Source organism: Sus scrofa, chromosome 18, assembly GCF_054392235.1.
Source record: "Sus scrofa isolate SSC_HxYL_T2T_F1_AM1 chromosome 18, Sscrofa_HxYL_maternal_Yorkshire_Landrace_v2.0, whole genome shotgun sequence".
Taxonomy (NCBI): Eukaryota; Metazoa; Chordata; class Mammalia; order Artiodactyla; family Suidae; genus Sus; species Sus scrofa.
The window spans coordinates 41,767,791-41,792,573 of record NC_139400.1 but is presented as its reverse complement, the minus strand read 5'-3'; the positions used below and the strand labels follow the sequence as shown (position 1 = coordinate 41,792,573).

Below are 24,783 nucleotides of genomic sequence, written 5' to 3'. Positions count from 1 at the left end.
ACTGTACAGTATTTGTCTTTCTCTGACTTATTTTACTAAGCATAATATTCTCTATTTCCATCCAAATTGCTGCAAATGGCAGAAATTTCATTTGTTTTTTATGGCAAAGTAATACTCCTGCATGTGTGCATGTGTATTATAGCTTGATCCATCCATCTAATGATAGATACTTAGGTTGCTTCCATATCTTGGCTATTATAAATAATGCTGTTATGAATACTGGGGTACAACTATCTCTTCAAATTAGTGTTTTCATTTTCTTCAAATATATACTCAGAAGTGGAATCACTGGATCATAGAGTTTTTTTATTTTTAGTTTTCTGAGGAACCTCTGTATTATTTCCCTTAGTAGCTTCACCAGTTTACATTCCCACCAACAGTGTAGACAGGGCCCCTTTTCTCCATATCCTCTCCAACATGTGTTATTTGTAGGCTTTTTGATGATAGCCAAAAGTATAAGGTGATATTTCATTGTTACTTTGATTTGCATTTCTCTGATTATCAATATCACACACATTTTCATGTGCCTGTTGGCCATCTTTATGTCTTCTTCAGAAAAATGTCTAGCTCTTTGGCCCATTTTTAAACTTTTTTTGGTGTGTGTATTTTTTTTTTCTTTTGATATTGCATTATATGAGTTATTTACGTTTTGGATATTAACCCCTTATCAGTCATATCTCTTGCAAATATTTTCTCCCATTCTATAGGTTTTCGTTTCCTATTGCCAATGGTTTTCTTAGCTGTGCAAAAGCTTTTGAGTTTGATTAGGCCCCATTTGCTTATAATTGCTTTTATTTCTTTTGCCTTAGACGAATCTAAAAAAAAAATTGCTATGATTTATATCAAAAAGCATTCTGCTTATGTTCTTGTCCAGGAGTTTTCTAGTTTCAGGGTGTACATTCAGGTCTTTAATCTACTTTGAGTTTGTTTTTGTCAACAGTGTGAGGAAATCTTTAATCTCATTGTTTTACATGGAGCTGTCCAGTTTTCCCAGCACCACTTCTTGAACAAAATATCTTTTCTCTGTTGTATAATTCTCGCCTCTCTTGTCATACATTAATTGACCATGTGTGTGTGGGTTTATTTCTGGGCTCTCTCTTCCATTACATTGATCTGTGTCTCTGTTTTTGTGCCAGTACCATGCTGCTATGTAGCTCTGTAATATAATCCAAAGCTGGATAGGGTTATACCTCCAATTTTTTTCCCCCCTCAAGATTATTTTGGCAATTTGTGATCTTATGTGATTTCATGTGAATTTGAGGATTAATTGCTCTAGTTCTGTGAAAAATGTCATGGGTGTTTTGATAGGAATTGCATTAAATCTGTAGATTGCTTTGGGTTGTAAGACTCTTTTAACAATGATTTTAAATGAGATTTCTCTTTCTGGAAGTTCATTATTAGAGTATAGGAAAACAAAAGATGCCTATATATACTAACCATGTATCCTGGCAAATTTACTAAATTCATTTTTTAGTTCTAATAGTTTGGTGGTGGAGACTTCAGGGTTTTCTGTATAAAGTAGCATGTGATCTGCAAGAGTGACAGTTTTACTTCTTCCCTTCCAACTTAGATGCATTTCTTTTCTTTTTCTTTCTTTTTTTTTTTTTTTTGCAAGACTGTGTGTCTAGGACTAGCAATATTATGATAAACATAAGTGGTGAGAGTTTTTATCATAAATGGATGTTGAATACTTTTTCTGTGTCTATTGAGATGATCATGTGACTTACTGTTTTATTAATGTGGTGTGCATCACATTAACCTGCAAATAATGAAATATCTGTGCATTCCTAGAATAAAGCCCACTTGATGGATGACAGTATATGATCTTTTTAACATATTGCTGAATTCAGTTATCTAATACTTTGTTGAGGATTTATGTATCTATATTCATCAAAGATACTGGCTTGTAATTTTCTTCTTTGTAGTGTCTCTATTTTTGGTATCAGGGTAATGGTGGCCTTGTAGAATGAATTTGGGAGTATTCTGTCCTTTTCAGTATTTTAGCTAGTTGGAAGAGGAAAGGTATTAGCTATTCTTTGAATGTTTGGTTGAAATCCTCTGTGAAGCTCTCCATTTCTAGGCTTTTGTCTGATGGATTTTTTTTTTTAAATTACAAATTCAATTTAGTTACCAGTAATCACACTGTTCAGATTGTGTTTCTACTTGATTCAGCCTTGGCAGGCTGTATATTTCTAGAAATTTATCCATTTCTTTTAGATTGTCCAAAATGTCAGCGTATAATTATTCATAGTATTCTCATGTTTTTTTTTTTTGGTATCTCTATGGTATTGAGTGTTACTTTTCTCTTCTTATTTTGTTAATTTGGGTTCTTTTTTTCTTGGTGAGCCTGACTACAGGTTTATAAGTTTTGTCTTTTCATAGAACCAGCTCTTGGTCTCACTGATCTTTTCCATTATTTTTTGGTCTCTATTTTACTTCCTTCCTCTCTGATCTTTATCATTTCCTTCCTTCTGCTGACTCTGGGCTTTGTTCTTTCTCTAATTCTTTTAGGTGGTACACTAGGTTGGTTTTTTTGAGATTTTTCTAAAGGAAGGTCTGTGTTGCTAAAAACTTCCTTCTTCGAACTGCTTTTGCATCCCATAGATTTTGGAAAGTTGAGTTTTCCATTTCCATTTTCCTCAAAGAGTTCTCTGACTTCCTCTTGGATTTTTTAATTGACCCATTGGTTTTTAACCAGTATGTTGTTTAGTCTCTCCTTGTTTGTTCTTTTCTCATTTTTCTTCCTGTAACTGATTTCTAGTTTCATATATTGTGGTCAGAAAAAAATGCTTGTTATAATTTCTATACTCTTATATTTGTTGAGACTTATTTTTTGCCTAACATGTGATCTATCCTAGAGAACACTCTATGTACCTTGAAAACAACATCTATCTTGCTGGTTTTGGATATAATATCCTGCTTATATTGAGTCTAAGTGGTCCACTGTGTCATTCATGACCACTGTTATCTTACTAGTTTCCTGTCTGGATGACCTGCACATTGATGTCAGTGGGGTGTTCCTCTAATAGTATTTTATTCTTGTCAGTTTCTCTCTTTATGTTTGTCAGCATTTGCTTTTTAGGTGCTGTTGTGTTAGATATATATATGTTAATAAATGTAACTCTTAACCAGCTATAATGGAAAAAAATAAAAATCATTAAAAAAAAAGAAGTATGAGAAGGAAGAAACTAATCAATAAAAAAAAATAAATTTAACTCCTCTTCTTGTATTGATCCCTTTATCATTATATAATGTCCTTCTTTGTCCTTTGTTATAGACTTCGTTAAATTTTATTTTGTCTGATACGAATACTGCTACCCTCATTTTCTTGTCGTTTGCATGAAATATATTTTTCCATATTCCCTCACTTTCATTCTGTGTTTGTCTTTAAAGTCCTTCATTGGCAGCATCTAGATGGGTCTTATTTTTCATCCAATGAACCATCCTATGTCTTTTGATTAGAACATTTGGTCCACTGGCATTTAAAGTGATTATAGCTAGGCATGTACTTACTGCCATTTTATACTTGTTTTCTAGTTGTTTTCATAGTTCTTCTGTTTTTTTCTTTTTTCTTCTTTTGTGGTTTGATGAAATTTTAGTGTTAAGCTTCTGTTCTTCTCTTTTTAATTTCTGTATATCTACTTTAAGTCTTTTATTTATGGTTACCATAGTATTGATGTGTACTGACCTACATCTACTTAAACTGGTAGTCATTTAAGTTCACATTCTAAAAGATGTATATTTTTTAACTCCTCTCCCATACATTTGTGTTTCTGATGTTATATTTTACATCTTCACAATTCTTTAATTGTTCATTGCAGTTACTGTTGTTTTCACAATTTTGTCTTTTAACCTTCAGGCTGGCTTATTTAAGTGGTTGATCCTCCATCTTTAATATATATTTGACTTTCCTAGTGTGATTTCCCTTTCCTCTATATCCTTCTTTTCCACTTGGTGAAGACCCTTTAACATTTTTTAAAGGTACATTTAGTATTGATGAACTTCTTTATTTTTTGCTAATCTGGGAAGTTCTTTATCTTTCCATCTACTCTAAATGATAGTTTTGCTGGATATCCTAAGTTGCAGGCTTTTCCCTTTTAGCACTTTGAATATATCATGCCATTCCTTTCTGGCCTGCAAAGTTTCTGCAAAGAAATCAGCTGATAGCATTATGGGGATTCCCTTGTATATGACTCTTTGTTTTTCTCTTGATGCCTTTAAATCCTATCTTTAACTTTTGCCATTTCAGTTATGGGATGTCTTGGTATGGGTCTATTTGGGTTCAACTTCTTTGGGATCCTCTGTACTTTCTGTACCTAGATATGTTTTCTTCCTCAGGTTTGGGAAGTTTTCAGCCATGATGTTCTCAAATACATTTTTGATCCCCTCCTCTCTCTCTTTTCCCTCTGGAATTCCTCTAAGGCAAATGTTGGTATAATTAATGTTATCCCAGAGATCTCTTATACTATTTTAATTTTTAAAAATTTGTTTGTTTTGCTCATCTGATTGGGTGTTTCCATTATTTTATCTTTTAGATCAGTTATGTGTTCTTCTGTATCACTTAATCTGCAGTTCATTCCTTCTAGTGTGTTTATTTAAGTTACTGAATTCATTTCTGACTGGGTCTTTTTAATATTTTCAAGTTCCTTGTTAAAATTTCCACTGTGTTCATCTATCCTTTTCCTTAATTCAATTAAAAAAATTTTTTACCAATGTTTTGAAATAGTTAAATTGCTTCTTTTTCTTTTTTTTTATTTTTTTAAGGGTTTTCTCTAACTCATTCAATTGAGAGCACTTCCTCTTCCTTTTCATTTTGCTTAACTTTCTTTGCCCCTATGAACTTAGGTGGAACAGCTACTTATTGTGGTCCTGAAGTGGTGTTCTTATATGGGAGCATCCCTCTCCAGAATGTGCTCTGTGCTTTTGGTGGGAGAGATGGATCTGACAAGGATGGAAGTCACATCCTTCCTCAGTATGTGTCAGCAGCTATGACCTTGGTAGGGACTAAGGCTGGAGACAGAGGGGCTACAGTAAAGTCAGGTGTGAGGTGGGGCTCCACCTCTTTGCTCAGTGGCCATCACCACTGGATTAAATGTGAGCTTTCTCCTTTCCCAGCCTCAGAGTGGAGGAGTACTGAAGCAAAGGCGTGCCTGTGTGGGATCTCAACTCATGGTTACTGCAGAGATCTGAACTGTCTTCCACGTACTGCCTATGCAGGTCCCTGCCACTGTTTTTCTCATTATGCTCAGACATAGCCTTGGCTGCAAGTCCCTTTTGTCTATCACAGTTGCTCACTGCCCCTAGCTACCCCTGCCCAGCTGTGGGGTTGCACTGCAGGGCACATAGATTCTTGGCATAAGTCAGGGCATAAGCTATGGTAGGGCAGCTGCTAGAGTTGTGGGCTGCTTCTCATGTGCTGCCTGATCCAACAATGGTTGCTGTTGCCACACCTAAGCTCTGTCCTGGGAACCTCTGTAACCCATGACCAAATTTTCTCTCCAGTTTTGGCAGCTCTAGGTCCTGTGCCATGTTGCAGCATCGAGTTCATGAGGCTAGAGCATTCACTCATTTTGGGCTAGGGAATGTGCTAAGGCAGTCATGGGAAACCTGACAGGTACTAAAGTCTTTAAACCACCCTCTCTGTCCTGCCTTGGGGGCAGGCCAGCGCAAATGTGTTCCTCACTAGTGTATTCCAGGCTTCCCAGCAGTCTCCAACCAGCCAAGGGAGAGGTTCAACTTCCCCGTGTAGGAACCTAGAACTGGGACACTCAAAGCTTTTTCTCTGAGCCCCCTCCTAGAGGAAAAGGTCTCAAACTGATCACTTTTCTTCCCTTCCTGTCTGATTATGTCAGAATTTTTCTTACAGACTTGGTTGTACAGGAGTCCTTGTGTCAGATTTCAATTAGTTTCAGTAAGAATTAGTCCACATGTAAATGAACTTTTGATAGGTTCATGGGGAGAAGTAAGTTCTAGGTCCTCCTATTATTCCACCATCTTGATTGATGTTTCTCTTAACAGTGCCTTCTGAACAGCACTTAAGTTTTAAGTTTTTATAAAAGCCAATTTATCAATTTGTTCTTTCATGGACTGCTTTTTGTCAAGGACAGAGTATATAAGAAATATTTTCCTTGGTAGTTCTCGTCATGGCGCAGTGGTTAACGAATCCGACTAGGAACCATGAGGTTGCGGGTTCGATCCTTGGGCCTCACTCAGTGGGTTAAGAATCCGGCATTGCCGTGAGCTGTGGTATAGGTTGCAGACGGGGCTCGGATCCCGAGTTGCTGTGGTCTGGCGTAGGCTGGCAGCTACAGCTCTGGTTAGACTGACCCCTAGCCTGGGAACATCCATGTGCCACGGGTGTGGCCCTAGGAAAGAAAAAAAAAAAAAAGTTTCCTAATCCAACATCAAAAAGATTTTCTTTGATGCTTCCTTCTAGAACTTTTACAGTTTTAGGCTTTTCACTTAGGTCTATGAGCAATTTTGAGTTCATTTTTTTTGTATATAATGTGAATTACAGGCTGAAGTATTCCCTTCTATTTATGGATATCTAGTTGTTCAAATACTATTTGCTGAAAAACTACCCTTTCCATCTTACTTAAAAACTGGTATTCCATAAGTTTAGCCCTATTTGTAGATCCTCTGTTTTACCTTAATCTTGACTCTAATACAACACTGTTTTCATTACTCTAGGTTGAAACTAAATTTCAAAATTAGGTAATGTTACTCTCCAACACTGTTCTTTTTGATCAGGTTTGCATGAATTGACAGATCAAATTTGGGAAAATGAACATGTTAATGAGTTTTTTTCCCCCACCAATAAACACTGTAAATCTCTCTACTTAAGTCTTCTTTACTTTCTCTTAATAGTTTAGTTTTCAATGTGCAAGTCTGCCGTATTTTTGTCAGCTTTATATTTCAAATAAATATATGCTCATATATTAAATACTTCATACTCCTGATGCTATAATAAATGGTACTATCTTAAATATCTACTTGATTGTGGCTAGTATATGAATTGATTTTTTTGGTACATTAGTCTTCTATCTTGCAATTTTGTTAAACTCACTACTAGTTTTCTTTTTTTAATTATTTTTATTTTTTTCCATTACAGCTGGTTTACAGTGTTCTGTGAATTTTCTACTGTACAGCAAGGTGACCCAGTCACACATAAATATATATACATTATTTTTTCTCACATTATCATGCTCTATCGTAACTGACTAGATATAGTTCCCAGTGCTATACAGCAGGATCTCATTGCTTATTCACTCCAAAGGCAACAGTTTGCATTTACTAACCCCAAATTCCCAGTCCATCCTACACCCTCTCCCTCTCGCTTGGCAACCACAAGTCTGTTCTCCATGTCCCTGATTTTCTTTTCTGTAGAAAGGTTCATTTGTGCTGTATATTAGATTCCAGATATAAGTGATATCGTACGGTATTTGTCTTTCTCTGACTTACTTCACTCAGGATGAGAGTCTCTAGTTTCATTCATGTTGCTGCAAATGGCAATATTTTGTTCTTTCTATGGTTGAGTAGTATTCCATTGTGTATCTATACACACATCTTCTTAATCTAATCATCTATCGATGGACATTTATGTTGTTTCCATGTCTTGGCTATTGTAAACAGTGCTGCAATGAACATACGGGTGCATGTGTCTTTTTCAAGGAAAGTTTTGTCTGGACATAGGCTCAAAAGTGGGATCACTGGGTCATATGGTAGTCCTATATATAGTTTTCCATACTGTTCTCCATGGTGGCTGTACCAATTTACATTCCCACGAACAGTGCAGGAGGGTTCCCTTTTCTCCACGCCCTCTCCAGCATTTGTTATTTGTGGACATATTAATGATGGATATTCTGACATGTGTGAGGTGGTGCCTCACTAGTTTTGATTTGCATTTCTCTAACAATCAGTGATGTTGAGCATTTTTTCATGTGCTTGTTGGCCATCTGTATATCTTTCCTGGAGAAATGTCTATTCATGTCTTTTGCCCATTTTTCCATTGGGTTGTTGGCTTTTCTCCTGTTGAGTTGTATAAGTTGTTTGTAAATATGAGAGATTAAGCCCTTGTCAGTTGCATCATTTGCAACTATTTTCTCCCATTCTATAAATTGTCTTTCTGTGTGTGTGTGTGTGGGTTTTTTTTTTTTTTTTATGGTTTCCTTTGCTGTGCAAAACTTTGTCAGTTTGATTGGGTCTCATTGGTTTATTTTTGCTTTTATTTCTGTTGCTTTGGGAGAATGACTTAAGAATAGATTTGTAAGATCAACATCAGAGAATGTTTTGCTTATGTTCTCTTTAAGAAGTTCTATGGTGCATTGTCTTATGTTTAAGTCTTCAAGCCGTTTTGAGTTAAATTTTGTGCATGGTGTGAGGTGTGTTCCAGTTTCACTGATTTGCATGCAGCTGTCCAGTTTTCCCAGCACCACTTGCTGAAAGAGACTGTCTTTTTCCCGTTTCATGTTCTTGTCTCCTTTGCTAAAGATTAATTGACCACAGGTGTCTGGGTTTCATTCTGCATCCACCATCATGGTCCATTGGTCAGTATGTCTGTTTTGGTACCAGTACCACACTGTCTTGATTACTGTAGCTGTGTAATATTGTGCGAAGTCTAAGAGAGGTATGCCTCCTGCTTGGTTTTTGTTCCTCAGGATTACTTTTGGCAATTCTGGTCTTTTGTGGTTCCGTATAAACTTTTGGACTGTTCTAGTTCTGTGAAAAATGTCGTGGGAGATTTGATAGGGATTGCATTGAATCTGTAGACTGTTTTGGGTAGTATGGCCATGCTAATGACAGTAATTTTTCCAACCCAGAAGCATGGAATATCTTTCTGTTTCTTTGAATCCTCTTTAGTTTCCTTGATGAATGTTTTATAGCTCTCAGCATATAAGTCTTTCACCTCCTTGGTCACGTTTATTCCCAGGTATTTGATTTTTTGGGGGGTGCACTTTTAAAAGGTATTGCATTTTTTTATTCCTTTTCTAAGATCTCATTGTTAGTATACAGAAATGTGACTGGTTTCTGAATGTTAATCTTATATCCTGCTACTTTGCTGAATTCATTGATCAGTTCGAATAGTTTTTGTGTGGAGTCCTTAGGGTTTTCTATGTATAGTACCACATCATCTGCATCGAGTGGCAATTTTACCTCTTTTCTTCCAATCTAGATACTTTTTCTTTTGTTTGTCTGATTGCTGTGGCTAGGGCTTCCAATACTATGTTGAATGAATGTGGTGAGAGTGGGCATTCTTGTCTTGTTCCAGATTTTAGTGGGAAGGCTTTCAGCTTTTCCCTGTTGGGTATTATATTGGCTGTGGGTTTGTCATAAATGGCTTTGATTATGTTAAGCTATGTTCCCTCAATACCCACTTTGGTAAGAGTTTTGATCATGAATGGACATTGGACTTTGTCAAATGCTTATTCTGCATCTATTCAGATGATCATGTGGTCTTTTACTTTTCTTTTATTAATGTGGTGTATGATGTTGATTGATGTGCATATGTTGAGCCATCCTTGTGAACCTGAGATGAATCCCACTTGGTCATGGTGTATGATCTTTTTAAATGTTGTTGGATTTGGTTGGCTAAAATTTTGTTGAGAATTTTTGCTTCTATATTCATCAAAGATGTTGGCCTATAGTTTTCTTTTTTGGTGCTATCTTTGTCTGGTTTTGGTATTAGGGTGATGGTGGCATCACAGAATGTCTTTGGTAGTGTTCCTTCTTCTTCAACCTTTTGGAAAACCTTAAGAAGGATGGGTATAGTTCTTCTTTGTATTTTTGGTAGAATTTGTGTGTGAAGCCATCTGGTCCTTGACTTTTATTTGTAGGGATTGTTTTTATTGACATATTCAATTTCATTTCTAGTGATCAGTCTGTTCAGTTTATTTATTTCTTCTTGAGTTAGTTTTGGCAGGCTGTGCTTGAATTAGTTTTGGCAGGCTATAAGCGTCTAGAAAGTTGTCCGTTTCTTCTAGGTTGTCAAATTTGTTGGCATACGATTGTTCATAGTATTTATTCTCTTATGGTTTTTTATATTTCTGCAGTATCTATTGTGATTTCTTCTTTTTATTTATTTTATTTGGGTTTTTTCTTTCTTCTTGATGAGTCTGGCCAAAGGTCTGTCAATTCTATTTACCTTTTCAAAGAACCAGCTCTTGGTTTTATTGATTTTTTTTTTTTGGTATTGTTTTTTGAATCTCTATTTTATTGATTTCCTCTCTGATCTTTGATTTCCTTCCTTCTGCTCACTTTAGGTTTTTTTCGTTGTTCTTTTTCTAATTCATTTAGGTGGTGGGTTAAGTTGTTGATTTGAGATTTTTCTTCTTTTTTGAGGAATACCGGTGTTGCTATGAATTTCCCTCTAAGCACTGCTCTTGTGGCATCCCATAGATTTTGAATGGTTATGTCTTCATTATCATTTGAGGTATTTTTTTATTTCTGTCTTGATTTCCTCACTGACCCATTGGTTTTTTTTTTTTTCAGTAGCATGTTGTTTAGTTTCCATGTAAACTCACTAGTGAGTTCTAATAGCTTCTCTGTAGATTCTACAGAAGAGTCTAATAGATGATTGATATCATCTGTGAACAAAGACAGTTTTACATCTTTCTTTCCAATCTGGATACCTATCATTGCTTTTTCTTGTTTTACTGCACTGGCTAAAACCTCCAGAAAATGCTAAATAGAGGAAGTGAGAGTAAATATCTTTATCTTGTTATTATTTCATTTTTATTGAAAAAGTCTTTTTCTTTCACTATTTAGAATGATGTTAGCTGTAGGTCTCTTTCTTAATGTACTACTTCAGTTTTTGAAAATTTTAATGGTATATGTACGTTTATTTTTAACCATTTTTAAAAACAGAAGAATAGTTCATTTACAATGTTGTATTAGTTTCAGGTATAACAGCAAAGTGATTCAGTTATGTACATACCTAGGTACCTATAAATACATATATATTTCTCTTCAGTTCTTTCCCATTATAGGTTATTACAGGCCACTGAATATAGTTTCTTGTGCTAGATAGTATAAAGGTCTTTGTTTATTTTATATATAGTAGTGTGTATATATTAATCCAAAACTCCTAATTTATCCTTCTTCTCTCCCCACTGTCCCTTTTGGAAACCATAAGTGTGTTTGCTATTCCTTTCCTCTTTTTTTTTTTTTTTTCCTTCTTTTTTGGCTCCCCCATGGCATATGGAGTTCCTGTGCCATGGATCAGATCCAAACTGTAGTTGCAACCTATGCCACGGATGTGGCAACACTGGATTCTTTAATCCACCGTGCTGGGCCAGGGCTCAAACCTGCATCCTGGCACTGTAGAGCCACTGCCAATCCCACTGTGCTGATCCATGTTTGCTATTTCTGTTTGTTGTCTATTTCTGTCTTGTAAATATGTTCATTTATATAACTTTTTTAGATTCCCCATACAAGTAATATCATGATTTTTTTTCTCTGACTTACTGCACTTAATATGATAATCTCTAGGTCCATTTATGTTGCCACAGATGGCATTATTGCATTCTTTTCTTACGGCTGAGTAATAGTCCACTATATGTATGTGTATATACATATATGCGTGCACACACACACACACACACACACGCCATACCTTCTTTATCCATTCATCAGTCAATGGCATCTAGGTTGCTTCTGTGTCTTGGCCTTTGAAAACAGTACTGCTTTGAACATTAGAGTGTGTGTATCATTTTTAGTTAAGAATTTTCTCCAGATATATGCCCAGGAGTAGGATTACCCGATCATCTCGTAACTCCATTTTAGTTTTTGAAGGAGCCTCCATACAGTTCTCTATAGCAGCTGCACTAATTTACATTCCCATCAACATGTAGGAGGGTCCCCTTTTCTCCACACTCTTGCCAGCATTTGCTATTTGTAGACTTTTTTTTTTTTTGGTCTTTCACGTCTTTCTTGGGAGGGGGGAACATCTGCGGCATATGGAGGTTCCCAGGCTAGTGGTCTAATCAGAGCTGTTGCTACCAGCCTACGCCAGAGACACAGCAATGCCAGATCCGAGCCGTGACCGTGACCTACACCACAGCTCACAGCAACGGTTGATCCTTAACCCACTGAGTGAGGCCAGGGAATGAACCCGCAGCCTCGTGGTTCCTAGTCATACTCATTTCTGTTGTGCCATGACGGGAACTCCTGTAGACTTTTTAATGACACGACATTCTGACTGGTGTGAGGTGATAACTCATTGTAGTTTTGATTTGCATTTCTCTAATAATTAGCAATAATGAATGTCTTTTCATACACCTATTGGCCATATGTATGATTTCCTTGGAGAAAAGTCTATTTAGGTCTTCTGCCTCTTTTTGGAATGAGTTATTGTTTTGATATTAAGCTATATGAGATATTTGTACATACTGGAAATTAATCCCTTGTTGGTAACATCATTTGCAAATATTATCTTGCAGTCCATAGGCTGTCTTTCACTTTGTTTATGGTTTCCTTGACTGTGCAAAACCTTTAAGTTTAATTAGGTCCCATTTGTTTGTTTTTATTTCCATTTCTTTGGGAGATGGATCTAAAAAAAATCTTACTGCATTTTATGTTAAAGAATGTTCTGCCTATGCTTTCTTCTAGGAGTTTTATAGTATCTGGTCATAATTTTAGGTCTTTAATCCATTTTAAGTTTATTTTTGAACAGGTGTCAGAGATTGCTTTTTGAACATTAAACCCATTTTGTACTCCTGGAATAATCCAAATTTAGCCAAGTTGTATATTAACCATTTTGAAATATTGTTGGATTCAATATGGCAAAATTTTGTAGAGAACTTTTGTGTTTATGCTCATAACGGATATGTCTCCTAAGTTTTTGTTGTTGTTGTTCAGTAAAGTCTGTCTGGTTTTGGTATCAGGATAATGGCTTCATACAATGATTTGGGAAGTGAAGCCATTTGATCCTGGAATTTTTAAACTGCCAATTCAAATTTCTTTAATACATTCAGGTTATCTATTTCTCCATGAGTAAGCTTTTGGTAGTATGTTTCTTCCAAGGAATTTGTCCATTTTGTTTAAGTTGTGGAATGCACTGGCGTAAAGTTTTCATCCTATTTATTATCCTTTCTTTTAGTATTGGTAACATATGTGATGGCACATATTTCTATTTCCTATTGGCTAGTGATTTACCTGTTTAATTGATCTTCTCAAAGAAGTAGCTTTGCTTTCTCGTCAAATTTTCCTACTGTTTTTTGAAAATTTTATATTCCAATGATTTTTGCTGTGATCTATATTATTTTCTCATACTTTGGTGTGGTTTGGGTCATTCCCACCCCCAAATGGAAGGTTGATGGCATTGCTTTGAGACCTTTCATCTTTTCTAATAAAGGTGTTTAGCACTGAAAATTTCCTCTAGGTACTACTTTCGTGATTTTGGTGGCATCCTATGAATACTTTATGTTTTTGTTATCTTATGTCTTTATTTTCATTCCAAAATATGATCTAATTTTCCTGGTGAGTTTCTTCTTTGCTGTTCTAAGTGTTCCATCAATTACTGACAGGGATAATGAAATCTTCAACTATAATTTTATAAATGTCTATTTGTCACTGCTACTTAATCAGTTTTTGGTTTATGTATTTTGAAGCTCTGTTATTAGGTGTATAAATGTTTAGGATTGTTCTATACTCTTGATGAATTGACCTTTTTGTCATTGTGAAATGACCATTTTTATTGCTGGTAATATTTTTTGCTCTGACAATTACTTTGTGAAACAGATACTATTTTTTCTTCTATTTTTTTTTTTTTCTTTTTATGGGTACACCCACAGCACAGAGAGGTTCCCAGGCTAGGAGCTGAATTGGAGCTGCAGCTGCAGGCTTATGCCACAAGCCACTGCAACAAGAGATCCAAACCACATCTGCAACCTACACTGTATCTTGTGGCAACACTGCATCCTTAACCCACTGAGTGGGCCAGGGATTGAATCTGCATCCTCATAGAGACTACATTGGCTCCTTAGCCTGCTGAGCCACAACAGGAACTCCCCACATCGTTTTTCTTTTGACGAGCCTATTTGTGTCTTTATAATTGCAAGTGCATTTTTGTTTGTTTGTTTGTCTTTTTAGGGCTGCTCCCATGGCATATGGAGTTCCCCGGCTAGGGGTCAAATTGGACCTGCAGCTGCCAGCCTAAACCATAGCTACAGCAATGCCAGATGTGAACTGCATCTGTGACTTAAACCACAGCTCATGGCAATGCTGGATTCTTAAACCACTGAGCAAGGCCAGGGATTGAACCCATGTCCTCATGGATACTAGTTTGGTTTGTTACTGCTGAGACACAATGGGAACTCGGAAGTACATTTTTTTTTATGGCCACACCTATGGCATATGGAAGTTCTTGGGCCAGGGACTGAATCCAAGCCACAGCTGAGACCTACACCACAGTTTCGGCAATGTTGGATCCTTTAACACATGGTGCAGGGCCAGGGATTGAACCTGCACCTCTGCAATAACACAAGCTGCTGCAGTCAGATTCTTAATCCACTGTACCACAGTGGGAACTCCTGAAGTGCATCTCTAATAAGCAAAGTATTTTTTTGACACTTGCTACTTTATCCAATCTGAATATCTCTATCTTTTAATTGGCATATTTAGGCATATCTATTTAATGTGATTATTGGCAAATTAGGTTTAAATCTACAATTTTGCAATTTATTTTCTATTTGTCCCATCTGTTCGTTGTTTCCCTTTTTCTCTTTTCTGCCATCTTTTGGACTAAAGAAATTTCTTTATGATTGTGTTTCATCTTCCTTTACTGGCTGATTACTTCTTTGTTGGATGCCAGACATGGTGAATTTTACTTTCTGGGTACTAGATGGCTTTATATTGTTATATTTTCTTATTTCATTAAAAAAAAATCTACTGGAGTTCTCGCTGTGGCACAACAGGATTGACAGCATCTCTGTAGCTCCAGTACACAGGTTCAATTCCTGGCCTGGCACAGTGGGTTAAAGAATCCAACACTGCTGTATCTGTGGGTCGCAACTGTGGCTAGGATCTGATCCCTGGCCCAGGAATTCCATATGCCAAAGGGCAGCCAAAATAGAAAAAAAAATAAAAAAAAAAACAAAACGAAAAAACCCCAAAAACTTAATTTCTTGAAGTATAGTTGACTAACAATATTGTATCAATTTCTACTGAACAGCAAAGTGATTTAGTTTTTTATATACATATATTTCAAAATTAGTTATAGGACTCTAGAACTGTAAAAGTCTGATTCTACTACTGAACTTAATGCATAGTAATTCTTTCACTTTAATGACTTCACAGTTGAAAATTTATTGCCCTATCCATAAACAAACAATATTTTAAGAATAATATTTAAGCCTGAGGAGATCAAATGGTCATCATGTCTTAGCAGGCCCTGAAGGACATCTCTAAGGTGTGTCTTGAGGAAGGAAGAGGACAGACTCCATATACAAAAAGCTCTACTTTAAAACTAGAGCTTCTGACTACACAGGAATTGTCTGCAGTGGTGAGCTAAGAATAGCTACTTTACTATAAAGAAAGTATGTGTCTATCTTTAAAAGTGGAGGTATTAGTGACACTGTTAGCATTTTCCTATTCATCAGTGTTACTCACATAGATTCAATACAGACAGTCAAGCTCATCAAAATTAAATAAAAATTCACATGAAAGTTGACTCTCCATGTAGCAACTTTCAATAATAATAGCAAACACTCCTTTAGTGCTCACTATAAAGCGCTTTGCTCAGTGCTTTAAATACTTTTCCTGAAGTAAACATGATACCAATTCTATAAGGTCTGGCCTATTAGCAACCCCACTGCACAGATGAGAAGACTGAGGTTCAGAGTCAAAGGTTGAAAGTAAGATCTCAATCTTTTATTCAAAAAGTACTTAATGAGTACTTAATATGCTAAGCACTCTTTTAGGTGCTGGGAATATATAGTGGGAGAGAAAAAAAAATCTCTGACTCAAAGAGTTTATACTCTAACACATAATCTCTTTGTTAACAATAAAAGTGTAATTTATAAAGGAGTTTTTGTGCCTGGTGCCCCATATTCAAAGCAAAATGGCAAACATTATGAATTAATGTCAATGAGGGAAAAAAAAATCTAAAGGTAGAAGAAACATTCTTTGTAAAAAGTTAAGTAATTTTATCTACTAAGTACAAATGGCTGGAATTTAATAAATTGTGGCTGTCTCCAAAGGCCCTGCTCTTTCCACTATTCTGTAATGTCTCTATATCACAGTGTGTTTTAGAAAGAAATGCATTAAAAAAAAAAACCCAAATAAACAGCCCAAATACTATAGCTATCTGGGAATCTTTGCAATCTACTAAGGTTTCTTGATTGTAATAACAGACGATAAACAAAGAACAAAACAAATTGAAGACAGATATGTTATTATTCAAATTAACATAGGCTAACTAAACGCTCAAATTTTGACAGAATATCCACTTAGTTTGGAATTGAAATAATCTCTTATCAACGTGTACACAGGAAATATATTTGCCTTTTCAGAAATGTAAAGACAGTGCTTTACTTAGTAAACAGACACGTAAAATATTCAAATCTCAAAAAACAAAATAGACAACTACACATACCTCTACAGCAGGTACAATGTCTATGCCAACAGTCAGAAATTCTTCAAACTTCAAAAATGGGTTAAAGCAGCTGCCAACATCAAGTAATCTGATCTTTCCTGAGGTTTGTAGCAACCTAAAAACAATTATTTTCAGTATGCTTTTATAAAGTGAAATACAGTTTAAGAGGAAATTAAAACATTTGAGAATAAAAACAATCATATTCCTTTACATGTTTAAAAATTACTGAGGGCCCTGAAGAGCTCTTTTGTGTTTGTGGGTTCTATGTATCAATAATACCATATTTGAAATTAAAAACTGAGTGGTTTAAAAACATTAACTTATACAACAATAATACTATACATTAAATCATACTTTTAAAATAAAAATCTAGATTAGCAAATAGTAAAAGTGAGTTAATGTTTTACATTTTTTTCAAGTCTCTTTAATGTCTGGCTTAAAAGAAGACATATGGATTCTCATATCTGCTTTGCATTCAAGGTAACATCTCATACCATGAAGTTTTTAGAAAATTTAACCCTATACTCACAGGAAAATGCTAGAAAAGGAAAATGACATTTTAGTATTATTTTCAAAATAATACCCACCCCCCACACACAGAGGCCACCCTTTGAAAACTGTCTTTGTAGACGAAAGAATTCATTCACAAATTAATTCTTAGTAGTCAATAAAATGATTTCTTTGGACTTTAATTTGTCTCAATGATTTTATTTTTTTCTATTATCTTGAAGTACATTGTTCTGCCAATTTCTGCTATACAGCAAAGTGACCCAGTCACTCACACACACACACACACACACACACACACACACACACACACACTCCATCATATTCCATTACAAGCAACTATAGTTCCCTGTGTTATACAGCCAGATCTCACTGAGTATCCATTTCAAATGCAGTAGTTTGTATTTACTAACCCCAAACTCCCAGTCGATCCCACTCCCTCCCCTCCGCAACCACATATCTGTACTCCAAGTCCATGGAGTTTGTTTCTTTTCTGTAGAAAGGTTCATTTGTGCTGTATATTAGATTTTAGTTAAGTGATATCATATGGTATTTGTCTTTCTCTTTCTGGCTTAATTCACTTAGTATAAGAGTCTCTAGCTCCATCCATGTTGCTGCAAATGGCATTATTTTGTTCTTTTTTATAGCCGAGTAGTGTTCCATTGTGTATATACACCACATCTTCTAAGTCCATTCATCTGTCAATGGACATTTAGATTGTTTCCATGTCTTGGCGATTGTGAATAGTTCTGCAATGAACATGCAGGTACATGTGTCTTTTTCAAGGAAAGTTTTGTCTGGCTATATAACCCAGGAGAGGGATTGCTAGATCATATGGTAGTTGTATATGTAGTTTTCTGAGGTACCCCCATACTGTTTTCCATAGTCATTGTACCAAATTTACATTCCCACCAACAGTGTAGGAGGGTTCCCTTTTCTCCACACCCTCTCTAGCATTTGTTATTTGTTGACTTTTAATGATGGCTATGTCTCAATGATTTTAAAAGGACCAACCAAAGAGAAAAGCAATAACAGAATAGTATTTTTTATAAAAACCAGATGTGACCATTAAAGTTAGTCAAATGCAACTAAAATGGATCTGCATAGCAAATAAGGATGAAAGAAAAGAGTGGATTTTTGCTGGTTTGAAGCCTGTAGTCCTAATGTTTAGACAGTAAAGCAATAAAGAAAACCAACTTCAGATATATGCCATTTTCATTATCTTACTATCAATTTTCTTTTAAAAATTATGAGTAGATACTGGAAACATAAAGGAAAGAAATACAGGAAAATAAGAGGGTGAAAACAGAATCTTGGTTCTATTTCTTTACACCTTGACTAACATACTGACTTATGGTCCATTAGAGAGGTGTTAAACTACAGACTGTAGGGTAAGCTCCTGGAAAAGGTACTTAAGTCAAAATAATACAATCTAATGATTTTTTTTTCAGAAAAGGAATGCAAAGAATTGGGATTATAAGAGCCTGATGTCCTACTATTTTTTATACAAGTGTCCATAATCACCATTTAATTATAAATGAACTATATATAAGACCTATTTGAATACAGTACATGACACTTTATAGTACCATAAAAACAATATAAACCAATTAAAAGATTTTTATCAATAAAATTTTAAGAACATGTCCAAAGAAGGAATTATGAGGGTATAAGGAAATATAAGGAATAGCTAGAAAATTTCTGAGCAAAAAGAACTGCTCCTAGGGCTCAAGAGGTAATTTTCTGTACTGCAGCCAAATTAGGAAGTAGATTACTATGTAGTTTAGGTGATGTATATAACAAATAATAATCTTTAAAGCTGAACTAAGTTTAGCAATATTTGAAATACCACAATATTCTAGCTCCAAGGAAGAAGGGGATCAGTGAACCTCTGTGGCACAGGTTCCAAGTTGCTAAACAGAGCAAAAGACCCAGTAGATAGGGGCAACAGAAATGTCACTCATGAACCTGACATTTGCTCCTGAATTAACAAATCTGAATACTCAAATCATAACTAGTTGAAATACATAAGAATCTATAACAATGTGTAATACTAATACATTAGTAGATTACATGTTAAGAACCAGAGTTTTGGAATCACAGAAACTAAAATCCAAACCTGATTCTGTCCTTTATCTGTGTAATAGGGAGTCAACAATGGTACCTTCACTTAAGACCTGTTTCCAGGACTAAATGAGATAATGCATTTATAATGCTTGACCCAGTATCTAGAACATGGTAAATGCTCAAAAAGTGGTAGGTATTACTGTTGGCTATTAATATCATGTTCTATGTTAAATCTTTTGTGGTTTGTCCACTAATAAGTGATCTTCCCGAACATAGTAAAAGCAGAATTTGCCTCACACTAAATTCTATACTCACAGATTCTAGTAAACTGAGTAACAAAAAATTTCTGACGGTCTTTTTAAAAAAAAGTGCTTCTTGGATCCAGCATTGCCAAGCTGTGGCTTAGGTAGCAACAGTGGGCTTGGATCTGATCCCTGGCCCCAGAGCTCCATATGCCACAGGGTGGCTGAAAAAAAAAAAAAAGTGTCTCTTATAAATAAAAATTTCCCCCTGGATGGAGCATCCCCAATTACTCAACCTAATCACCAATAACTTAATAACATGGACTAACTTAATAACATAAACTCTCAGTAATACACCTAATCCATTTCAAACTTGGTTAAGCTCTGTAATTATTTTTTTCATCAAACATTTATTTACAGTTTAGAGACGAATCACAAAATGAACAGAACATCCAAGTAATTACCACCAAGGTCAAGAAATAACACACTATCTGTATCCTAGAACCATGATTCTCCCTGACGCCAACCCACCCCATTGTAATGGTAGCTACTGTCTTGATTTTAGTGATAATCATTCCTTTGGTTTCCTTTTATAGTCTTACTACCTATGACTGAATGTTTTCTGAATAGTATAGTTTGGTTTTATACTACACATTTGCATTCATGGCTTTCTTCTTTCATTTAATATTAAGTCTGTGAGTGTCATCTGTGTTTCTATAGTTAATTCACATTTATTGCTGCATCGTAGTACCTTTATACAACACATCTCATTGTGATTTTGATTTAAGTGGCACTGAGTCTAAACATCAATTAACATCTTTACAGTATTGAGTCTTTTAATCCATGGTCATGGCACAGTTCTCCATCTACTTAGTTTTTTTCTCCACTGTCTCCTGATAGCTTTAACAGTTTCTCTTAAAAGGTTTCCATATATCTTCTGTTGGATTTACACTTCTTGTTAATTCATTTTTAATGCTATTACTGCTTTTCTTCTATGGATAAACCTTACTATTTTTTAAAATTTAATTTTTCAGTGTTGGTTACAGAAATACAATTCATTTTTTATAATGATTTTGTATCTAGTAACTCCACTAAGTTTCTGTTATTTTAACTGCTTATCTGTATACTGAGTATTCTAAGCTAAGTGCATAGTTACATAACCTATGAAAAATAATATTTGTATTTCTTCTTGGCTATCCATCTACCCACCTGTCCATTTATATTTGCGCCTCACTCCTTTGCCCACAACTTATAATACAGTATTAAACAGGACAAATACAAGCAGGCACTATTTTGTTTCCAGTCTCAGAGGGAATGTTAAGTATAATACTTACCATTAAATATAATGACTCTTGCAGGTTCTTTATAGAACCCTTTGATAAAGCTGAAGAAGCTTCTTCCATATTTTGCTATTTTCTTTTAAATAAAAATTCACACAAATATATATTGGATTTTATCAAATGCATTGTATCAAATGCTGCTGAGATACGTGTACTCTGTCACATAAACAGATTAAAGTTTTATTAATTCTGCATTGTTATATTAATCTTTAAATTATTGGGAAGAACCAAATTTGGTTATAGTAAATTATTCTCTTCATAATTTAAAGGATTTGTTTCATGTATTTATATATAGTTGGTTCTCACTATATGTGGTGGTTCTGGTTTGTAAAGTTGCCACAATCTTTGAACCATGCTCCTAAGGGCAATATAAGGTTAGGCCTCTGGTTATAACATTTACATCACCAGATCAATACAAAACTTGGATTTATGTGTATTTCTGATTAAAGATACCTTACTTATATATATTATGGTACATTAACCCTAAACTCTCAGCCAACAGAATTATAACTCATGTCTAACGGAAGCATATCTTTTCTTTAAGGCATGATTCAGACTTTCTGTGCTTAGATAGACTTGACAGCACTTTAACATTATGCTTAAGGGTCATTTAAAAAGTGACATCAGGAGTTCCTGTCATAGCTCAGTGGGAACGAATGTGACTAGTATCCATGAGGACGCAGGTTTGATCCCTGGCCTCACTCAGCCGGTTAAGGATCCAGCATTGCCATGAGCTGTGGTGCAGGTCACAGACGTGGGCTCAGATCTGGTGTTGCTGTGGCTGTGGTGTAGGCTGGCAGCTGTAGCTCTGATTCAACCCCTAGCCGGGGAACTTCCACATGCTGCGGGTGTGGCCCTAAAAAACCAAAAAAAAAAAAAAAAAAAAAAAAAAAAAAAAAAAAAAAAAGTGAAATCATCAACAAAAAGTTTACTGAAAAGACTGAAAAAGGAACATTTTTATACATGACAACTGAAACAATAAGGCAGAGCTTGCCTTATTTGACTTCAGCTGGGAAGGTGTGTTTGCGATGACTCAAACTTTTTGCCACTCTGCATGCCCATGAACGACTCTGAAAATGCCATGAGTACTAATCTCAGAGTTAAATTTCAGCAAGTAGATGAATTTGCAGATACTGAATTTTTGAACAATGAGGATAAACTATATGTATGTGTGTGTGTGCACATGTATATAAAAGAGTTATATATAAATTAGGGTTTTTCATCTATGTTCATAAGTGAGACTGGACCATAATTTTTTGTTCTTGTACTGTCCACAGAGGGTTTTAATATCACGGTTTATGCTAGACTCTTAAGAGCATAGAAGAATTCCTTTCATTCTATTTTTAAAGAGTATGTGTAAGAATAGAATTCATTTTTTTCCATGAATGTTTACCACAACTTGCTGGTAAAGACATTTGGGCCTGAAGTTTTATTTTTTGAAAAGATTTTTACCCACTGATTTAATGTCTTTAATAAACATAGGTCATTCTGTCAAATTTTGAGCAATAAGTTATTCATTATACTTCTGTTATCTTTTAAATGTCTTCAGTATGTATAGTTTCATTCACCTTTCTGAATCCTGAAGTTGGTTATTTGTGACTTTGGTTTTTTGTAATATGTCTCACTCAGAGCTTTCAAATTTTAATATAGCCCTTATAAAATTTCAACTTTTATAAAATTTCAACTTTTATCTGTTGACTTTTTCCATCTTCTTGCTTTTTACTATTTCCTTTTCACTTTTTTAATTTTTAACTTTTTGAGGTAGATTCTTCTTTATAATACATGTATTTAACTATAAATTTTGCTTTAAGCAATGCTATAGTTATATCCATAAGTTATAATGAAAAGCATTTTTATAACATTTTTTGAAAAAGTTTATCACAAAAAGGTGTTATTTAGTTGAAAATATATTCTAATTTTTATTACAATTTCTTTAGCTCATGGATTTTTTGGGGAGGTAAAGGTTATTTACTAATGTCAAAACTTTTGAGTATGTCCTAATTGCCATCTGGTACCCGTATCTAGCTTAATAGCATTGTCTATACAATTCAACCCTATGAGTCTGACATTTGCTTTATAAATTAGCATTTTAAATATTTGATATAATTTTTAAAATTTACAAATTTTCATTAAAATTGTATATAAATGTTATATATATAGCTGAAATGAATATTACTTTGTAGTCTGGGGGTACAATAGTTTATATATGGCTATTATTTTGTTAATTATATTGTTCAAATACTCTGTAGTCTTACTGTGAAATGCTTGTCCTCTGTTATTGAGAAGGTATGTTAAAAAAAAATCTTTCAACTTTTTTGTTGGTTCCTAGAAAAGAAGAACAAAATTGATAGAGGCTCAAAGAAAAAAGGGAGAGCGCTTAAATAAATAAACTTAGAAATGAAAAAGGAGAAGTGAGAATTGACACCACAGAAATATATAAAGGATCATAAGAGAATATATGCCAATAAAATGGACAACCTAGAAGAAATGGGCAGATTCATACAAAGGTACAACCTTCCAAGACTGAACTAGGAATAGAAAATCTGAATACACCAATTACAAGTACTCAAATTGAAAATGTGATTTAAAAACTTCCAAAAAACAGAAGACCAGGATTTTATCACTTCACAGAGGAATTCTAGCAAACATTTAGAGAAGAGTTAACACCTATTCTTCTGACATTCTTCCAAAAAATTGCAAAGGAAGGAACACTCCCAAGCTCATCACCCTGATATCAAAACCTGACAAAGATACCACAAAAAAAGAAAACTATAGACAAATATCAATGATGAACATAGATGCAAAAAAAAACCTCAGGAGAATATTAGCAAACCTAATCCAACTATATAGTAAAAGGATCATATACCATGATCAAGTGGGATTTATCCCAGGGATGTAAGAATTCTTGAGTATCCACAAATCAATCAGTGTGATACACCACATCAACAAACTGAAGAATAAAAACCATGTGATCATCTAGATAGATTCAGAAAAAGTTTCTGACAAAATTCAAAACCCATTTTTTATAAAACCTCTCCAGAAAGTGGGAATAGAGGGAAATTGCCTCAACATAATAAAAGCCATATGACAAACTCACAGCTAACATCATTCTCACTGGTGAAAAACTGAAAGCATTTCTTCTAGGATCAGGAACAAGACAAGGATGTTCACTTTCACCATCGTTATTCACTATAGTTTTGGAAGTCCTAGCCATAGCAATCAGACAATAAAAAGGAATGAAAGAAATTCAAATTGGAAAAGAAGAGAATTCAAATTGGAAAAGAAATGAAACCATCGCTGTTAGCAGATGACATGATACTATACCTAGAAAAACCTAAAGATGCTATCAGAAAATGGTTAGACCTCATCAACGAATTTGGTAAAGATGCAGGATATGAAATCAACACACGGAAATCTACTGCATTTCCATATACTAACAGTGAAAAATCAGAAAGAAATTGGGGAAAAAAACATATCTACCACTTCATCAAAAAGAACAAAATACTTAGGAATAAACCTACCCAAAGAAACAAAATGACCTTTATTCTGAAAACTGTAAGACACTGATAAAAGAAATTAAAGATGATACAAACAGATGCAAAGAAATACCATGCTCTTAGAATGGAAAAATCAACATTGTTAAAATGACTATACTATTCAAGATAGTCTACAGATTCAGTGCAATCCCTATCAAATTACCAATGGCATTTTTCACAGAACTAGAACAAAAGTTTAAAAAATTAATATGGCTACTACTGAGTCATAAATAAGAACAAAATAATGTCATTTGCACCAACAAGGATGGAGCCAGATTATCATACTAAATGAAGTAAGTCAGAAAGAGAAAGACAAATACCATATGATACCACTTACATGTGGAATCTAAAATAACGGCACAAATGAACCTATTTACAGAACAGAAACAAATTCATGGATATAGAGAACAGATTTGGTGGCGTCAAGGGGGATGGGGAAGGGAGTGGGATGGAGTGGGAGCTGGGGGTTAGTAGATGCAAACTATTGCATCTGGAGTGGA

General features: G+C 34.9%; 1 protein-coding gene across 1 annotated transcript in view; it reads right to left on the bottom strand.

Annotated features, from left to right (window-relative positions):
• Nucleotides 1–24,783, bottom strand: part of BMT2 (base methyltransferase of 25S rRNA 2 homolog) — a 102,469-nt gene that overhangs the window by 5,758 nt on the left and 71,928 nt on the right. Inside the window, exon 4 of the mRNA XM_021079235.2 lies at nt 16,592–16,706. Coding sequence (XP_020934894.1) covers nt 16,592–16,706 — 115 coding nt within the window. The remainder of the gene's footprint in view (nt 1–16,591; nt 16,707–24,783) is intronic.